The 6,968-nt window shown below is 66.2% G+C and overlaps 1 protein-coding gene across 1 annotated transcript; it reads left to right on the forward strand.

Annotated features, from left to right (window-relative positions):
* The first annotated feature begins 2,680 nt into the window (after nucleotides 1-2,680).
* On the forward strand, nucleotides 2,681-5,423 carry PRTN3 (proteinase 3). Its single transcript, XM_023644291.2, has 5 exons — nucleotides 2,681-2,780; nucleotides 3,492-3,657; nucleotides 3,749-3,890; nucleotides 4,437-4,667; nucleotides 5,127-5,423. The coding sequence occupies exons 1-5, from the start codon at nucleotides 2,714-2,716 to the stop codon at nucleotides 5,331-5,333; spliced, it is 813 nt and encodes a 270-aa protein (XP_023500059.1). The 5' UTR covers nucleotides 2,681-2,713; the 3' UTR covers nucleotides 5,334-5,423.
* Nucleotides 5,424-6,968: the final 1,545 nt, after the last annotated feature.

Here is a 6,968-nt window from a genome sequence, read left to right on the forward strand (position 1 = left end):
GTGCCAGGGGCTGCCAGCACCGGAGGCACTGGGTCGCCCCTGGGTGGGGCGGATCTGGGGGTGTCTGAGCCAGCAGTACCACTCCAGAAGTCCCCCCGCCCGTCATCGTGCAGAAGGCGAGGGCGTGTGGCCTCAAGGCGCAGAGACTGCAGCCAACCCTCATCCCCAGGAGGGGCCCACAGAGCTCGTGCTGGGTCACCCGGCAGCGGAATATTACACAGCCACGAAAAAGGTCCCGGCCCCAGGTGCTGCCCCAAGGCCAGAGGGGTCTTCACGGCTGGTGGAGACGTGACACCCCAGGGGGGGACAGTGTGTACGTGGGGGACGTTCTCGTCGGCTGGTGGAGCGTCGGGGCCGAGAAAGTGAGTCGGTCTCGTTGGAGGAGGAGGCGGGACGTCCCCATCTCTCCGGTGGGGACTTTGCACACGAACCACACTAGGGCGGCGTGAAATTCAAGGTGAATCGTAGGTTCCAGGAGAGTGAGCGCCAGGGACCCCGACCCGTGGAAGGGGGGTCGCCCGGCTCTGGCTGCTCCGTCCTGAGCCCAGGGCCCCCGGTGCCGCCCAGACCAACGGGGGAGACTGAGGCCCCGAGAGGGGGGTGGGAGGCTCAGGAACCCTGACCACCCAGAGCCCACTTGGAACTTCGAGGGGTCCAGTCTCTCATCGTTCAGACGGGGAAACTGAGGCCCAGGGAGTGAGGTCCCAGAGCACATGGTTTCCCCAGCTCAGAGCCCCCGACGCTGACACAAAAGGGGTCTTTTTCTTTTTTGAGGCGAGGAAAAAGAGACAGAGACAGAGACACAGAGACACAGAGAGACAGACACAGAGACACAGAGACAGAGACGCAGAGACATAGAGATGGACACGCTCCAGGCTGGGCCCCCCGCTCTTCCCACGATGCCGGGCGGGTCCTCCTTGGCCCCCACGGCCGTTGCCGGTTGCACCACCCACAGTTGGAGCGGGAAGGGGCCGAGGCCACAGCTTCCAGCCCCACTTCCCCTCGGCCCCAGCCCGACCCCCGTGGCCCCAGAGGGTTCCTCGCGGTCGCAGCCCCCAGGGCCGCCCCCCAGCCCCCGCCCGCACTCGACCCCCAACCCCGACCCCGGCCGCGGGGCAATGCGCACTGGGAGCAGAGCGCTGGGAGATGGGGACCCCAGGCCGCCCCCCACCCCCGACTGGTGACTGACCCCTGACCCTCCAGGGAGGCTCCTGGGGCGCGAGTCCTGCCGGGACGGGCCAGTTATCCAGCGGGGTTTGTGGTGTGTGTTTCTTTTTCCTTTTCCTTTTCGGTTAAAGCTTCACTGAAATGCAGCTCAGGCATCTAGCAGCTCAGGGTCTTCAGTGCAACCATCCCTTCCACGTAATTCCAGAACATTCCGTCCCCATCAGTCACCCCCACCCCCTCCCCAGCCCCTGGCCCCCACGAGCCCGCTCTCTGTCTGTGGATCTGCCTGTCCTGGTCGTTTCACGTCCATGGGGTCACACGCCGTGTGTCCTTCTGTGTCTGCTTCTCTCCCTGAGCGTCGTGTGTTCAGGTCCGTCCACATGTGGCTGTGTCAGGGCCTCGCTCCTCTTCATGGCTGCGTCGTGCTCCAGCGTGTGGGTGGACACGTGTGTGGATCCGTCACCTGTGGACGGTCTGTTCGCTCTCGTTTGTTTACGTGCATTAACGCCCGGGAGGCGGGCTGTTCTCATCGTGCCCATAACAGACGGGGAAACTGAGGCTCAGGGAGGTGGTGTGTCCCGCCCAGAGTCACAAAGCAGAATCCAAACCCGGGCAGCAGGCACTGGAGCCAGGAGGGCAACAGCGGTCCAGACAAGAGCCGGGATGACAAAGGGGTGCCCCATCCCGGGCCAGCCGCCAAGAGGATGAGCAGAGAAGGGGGTCGGGAGTCGTGGCCGTGACAGTGGGGACGATGACGGGGTCGTCCTGAGGCGTTAAGTGCACACGTTCCACTTCTCGGCGGCCCGGGGTTCGCCGGTTCGGATCCCGGGTGCGGACATGGCACCGCTCATCAAGCCATGCTGTGGTTGGCGTCCCACATATAAAGTAGAGGAAGATGGGCACGGATGTGAGCTCAGGGCCAGTCTTCCTCAGCAAAAAGAGGAGGATTGGCAGCAGATGTTAGCTCAGGGCTACTCTTCCTCAAAAAAAAAAAAAAAAAGCATTTCTTTTTTGTCTCCGAGTTTCTGTAGGTTTAAACTTCTCACAATAATGAGTGAGTTCAAATAAATAGGTAAAAAATAAACATCTCTGCACCTGGCAACATCGGGTGGGTCACTCTCTGGGGGTCTGTCCTGGCCGCTGTGGGGGGTCGAGCAGCATCCATGGCCCCACCCACTCGATGTCAGGAGGACCCCCAGTGTGACACCCACAGATGTCCCCAAACGTCCCCCAGGGCAGGACGGCCCAGGTGGGCACAGGGAAGCCTGAGGCAGAAGTGGGGCAGAAGGATGTTTCTGGGGGGCTCTCAGGAGGGGACGCGGCCTGTGGCCCCCCCGCCTTGCCCCTCCTGTCCCCCAGCCCTGGACGCGCTGGCCCTGTCCCCCTTTGCTGGGACCCAGGGCGCGGGGTGGGCGGGAGCCACTGCCCACACCTCCTGGGCGAGCGGGGACCCCGAGGCTGGAAGGAGGAAGTGGGGCAACCCCAACGGCCTCCCCGCCCGGGGCTATAAGAGCGGCCGGCAGGCAGGACCCCGGAGCCGCCGACCATGACCCACAGCCGCCGCCCCTCCGGCCCTGCCCTCGCCCCCATCCTGCTGGCCGCACTGCTGGGCGGTGAGTGGGGCTGCGTGTCCGTCCGTCCGTCCGTCCGTCTGTCTGTCTGTCTGGGTCCGTGTGGCTCTGGGGACATCCACACCTTCACATCCCAGATGGGGAGACTGAGGCAGGCCCGGGGCAGGACTCCAGTTCCTGCTGAGGACGAATGCCTCAAGCGGGGGGACAACGAGAGAAAGGGGGGCCCTGGGTCAGTTGACTCAGTTTCCCCATCTGTAAAATGGGCAAAACCCCGCCCGTCCCTCGTGGGGTACGGGGGCGGTTAAATAGAACCAGCGACTTCCTGGTCGGCGCCTGGCATACAGCAAGCGCTCAATGAGCGCACGTGAACGAATGGATGACTGATGTCGGGGGAAGAACAGGAGTGAGACCCCCTCGGACCCTCAGCCTCCTGAGGGTTTTCGATGCCTCGGTTTGTCTCTCTGCAAAATGGGTCGCGTCGTCGGGATTTCCCTGTTGCTTCTTAACCCGCCCCCCCCCCGACCCTCGGGGCTGGGCGCCGTCAGAGACAGCGCTAGTGACCGCCAGCCCCTCCCGACCCCAGCGCCCGCCGTCCCCAGGCCCGACCCCGCGCCCGTCTGCGGATGGGGTGACGGAGGCTCCATGAGGCCCCCGCCCAGGTGGGGTCGCCCGGTGGCGCTGCCCTCCCTCCCCCTGTGGGGGGCCCGGTGGGGACAGGCCCCGGTGGTCGCTGACGCCCCGTGTCCCCAGGTGCGGCCCGGGCCGCGGAGATCGTGGGCGGGCGGGCAGCCGAGCCCCACTCGCGGCCCTACATGGTGTCGCTGCAGCGGCGCGGGTTTCCCGGCGGCCACTTCTGCGGGGGCACCTTGATCCACCCCCGCTTCGTGCTGACCGCCGCCCACTGCCTGCGGGACATGTGAGTGTCGGGGCGCCCGGGCGGGCCGGGCGGGGGGGGGGCCAGGCGGGGGGCTGGGCGGCCAGGTGGTCAGCACCCCGACCCCCCTCAGGAACCCCCTCCTGGTGAGCGTGGTGCTCGGGGTGCATGACCTGCAGGCGTCGGAGCCCACGCAGCAGAGGTTCAGTGTCGCCCGCCTGTTCGAGAACAACTACGACCCGGAGGAGAATCTCAACGACGTCCTCCTCCTGCAGGTGGGCGGATCCCCTCCTTCATCCCTCGGCGAGCACTTATTGAGTGCCTGCTGTATGCTATGTCCCAGTAGGCGCTGGGACAAAGCCCGGTGGGGAGACAGCCGTTCAGACCGTCACCCCACAAACCGCCCCCCCGCCCCCCGGCCTTCGTCCTGGTGATGACCCCGCCCGACACCCTCACCTGGACCTCCCCGTCGGGAGGCCTCCCCGCTCCTGCCCCGAATCACGGTCACTGTCGAGGTCTCCCTGGGCCGCACTGTCATCCTCTTCCTCCCAGCCCCTCCCACCCCAAAAGGGCAGCTCCCCGAGGGCAAAGGTGGGGTCCCCGGGGCTCAGCCCAAGAACCGAGCCCTGGTGAGGTTGGGAGGGTCAATCAGGGCAGGCTCCCTGGGGGAGGTGATGCCGAGGGTTTAGTGAGATGGGGCTGGGTGGAGGGAACAGCAGTGCAAAGGCCCGGAGGTGGCGCTCCGGGGTTGACTCGGGAGGGGACAGCGGTGGGGCCCGGGGATGGGGTCTCAATGCCCGCCCGCCCGCGCTCTGCCGCAGCTGGACCGCCCGGCCACCCTCAACGACCAGGTCGCGGTGGCCCAGCTCCCCGAACAGAACCAGGTGGTGCCCCAAGACACGCGCTGCCTGGCCATGGGTTGGGGCCGCCTGGGCACGCGGGAGCCGCTGCCCCGGGTCCTGCAGGAGCTCAACGTGACCGTGGTCACTTTCCTGTGCCGACCGCACAACCTGTGCACCTTCGTTCCCCGCCGCAGAGCCGGCATCTGCTTCGTACGTGTTTCCCGCTCCGTGAGGGGACGGCTGGGGGGCCGCCCCAGAGCCGAGGGGACGGGAGGCGGGCGGGCAGCGGGGGCTCGAATCCCATCTCCTCCCGCTGGGCAGCAGCAGGCCGTGCTTTGGTCTCTCCATCTGGACGGTGGGCTCACCCTCTGTGAGGGCTCAGGTGTGGGGAACGGCCTCAGCGCCCACGGGCGCTCCCGTCGTATGCGGCGGCCTCAGGAGTCTGTCTCAGGAACCCTGGGGAATCTGGACCAGAGTCAGGGGTCCAGGTATACAGCAGGAGGCCCATAGATGCACGCTCCCCTCCCGTCCACGTGTCTTAAAGAAAATTTGGTGCCAGAGACATTTCACCCTAAATGGTGGGAGGCCACTGTCCCCGGGCCCGATTCCCCGACGTGGCCACGTCCGCCCGGCCTGCGTGACGGACAGGCCTGTCCCCACTCTTCCCAGGGAGACTCGGGCGGCCCCTTGATCTGCAACGGCGTCCTCCAGGGCGTGGACTCGTTTGTGATCCGCGCGTGCGCCACCACCCACCACCCCGACTTCTTCGCCCGCGTCTCCCTCTACGTGGACTGGATCCGCTCCGTGCTGGCGGGCGCGGAGGGCGCGGGGCCCCAACGGAGGCATCAGATGGAGGCCGAGGTCTCGGAAACCTGAACCTCCAGACACCCCCCCCTCCGGCCGCTCCCCACCCCGCACGGGGCTCGTGGGAGCCGCCCGGCGACATCAATAAAAGTCGAAACTCCCTCTCTGCGTCTGCTTTGTCCTTCCCAGGGGTGTGGGGGGACCGCGGCCGAGGGTCCCCAGCATCCGGGTGCCCGAGCCCCAGACCCGGGATGGGGATTGGAGTCCTGGAGGTGAGGGGGGCCCAGGACACAGTGCATCCCGCCTCTCGGATGCCCACAGATGTGGGTTCTAATCCAGCCCGTCCAGTGTGACTCTGGGCAGGTTGCTGCCCATCTCTGTGCCTCAGTTTCCTCGTCTGGAAAGTGGAGTCATCTCAGATTTCCCAGAACTGCCCATGGAGCCGCACCCTGTCCTCAGGGCTGGGGGCGTCGTGCTGGCTCTGGGTTTCTGGGCGGCTTGAGGACCAGGCTGTCGTGACGTGGAGTGTCCAGGGCCCCTGGGGCTCCTGATCCCATCATGGGCAGGCAGAAGGGCCATTGGGGAGGCTTCCCAGAGACGGTGGCAATGCGTGAACGGGAACATAAGGAGAAGGGCCCCCGGCAGAGCAGGGCTGTGCAAAGGCCCTGCGTCAGGACAAGCTCGGGGGCTTGCTGTGTGGCTGGGATGGAGTGCGGCAAGGGGAATGGGGGAGGAGGGCAAGTCGGGGAGGTGGTGAGCCGGAGCCCAAAGGGCCACGGAAAGGAACTGGGGTGGGTCTCCAGGTGAGCCCGGGAAGAGGCAGAGGTCACCGGTCAGCCGTGAGAGGGCGAGTGGCCCCAGGGATGAGGCAGTCGAGGCTGAGAGAGAGGCGCCACCCCGCCCACGGGGCACACCGGGGTCGCAGGCAGCTCTTTCCTTATTGATCTACTCTGCCGCCACCTGGTGGCAGCGTACGAACCCATGCAAACGCGAGAACTCCTGGCCTGCCCGCTCGTCGGCTCTTTCCGGCCTCGGCTGACCAGCCCCGGGGAATGTTGGGCGCTGCTGGGAACCCCCTGCGTTTCCCACGGCCGGGAAGTGGCTTCTGTGAAAAGCCCAGAGGGACATTTTGGTGCCCAGCCTTGGGGGTCAAAGGGCTTTGCCGGAGGGAACGTCGAGGGAGCCCAGCGATGGGAACGGAAAGACCCAGAACCCAGCCCTGGGCGCGTCCTGTGGGGTCACGCGTGGGAACGATGGTCAGAGGAAAGGCCTGGGCCCTGGAGATCAGCCCCAGCGGGGAGCCGAGGACGGGGTCCCGGGAAGAACCAACAGGGTGTTCAGGACGCTTCTCGGGGCTCAGGAAGTAACGGTCCCCGGGGGGGTGGGGTTCTGTCGCGGGGGCCACGCAGCTTGGCGGGGTCACTCCCAACAGTTTGGGGTCCCCCAGCCCGTCCCCAGGTCTCCCCGGGCAACGCCCCCCCGTCCGTCAACGCGCCCTCGTCCGAGGACTCGCAGCCCCCATTCCTGAATCCTCGAGACAATCCTGAGAGACAGAGCCGGTTGTCACAATGTCCACTTACAGACGGGAAAACTGAGGCACAGAGAGGTTAAGTCAGGGGCCCCAAGGGAGGCAGGGGGCGAGTGGCCACTCCAGGATATGAACCCGGAGTTGACACATAGGAGTGTGGTATACAGGCGGTGCTCCAT

The sequence above is a fragment of the Equus caballus genome, chromosome 7, assembly GCF_041296265.1.
Source record: "Equus caballus isolate H_3958 breed thoroughbred chromosome 7, TB-T2T, whole genome shotgun sequence".
NCBI classification, from domain to species: domain Eukaryota; kingdom Metazoa; phylum Chordata; class Mammalia; order Perissodactyla; family Equidae; genus Equus; species Equus caballus.

Coding starts and splice junctions, on each gene's coding strand:
- PRTN3 (XM_023644291.2), top strand. CDS start 2,714: ATGACCCACAGCCGCCGCCCCTCCGGCCCTGCCCTCGCCCCCATCCTG. Junction 3,658..3,748: donor GCCCACTGCCTGCGGGACAT/GTGAGTGTCGGG, acceptor GACCCCCCTCAG/GAACCCCCTCCTGGTGAGCG. Junction 3,891..4,436: donor ACGACGTCCTCCTCCTGCAG/GTGGGCGGATCC, acceptor GCTCTGCCGCAG/CTGGACCGCCCGGCCACCCT.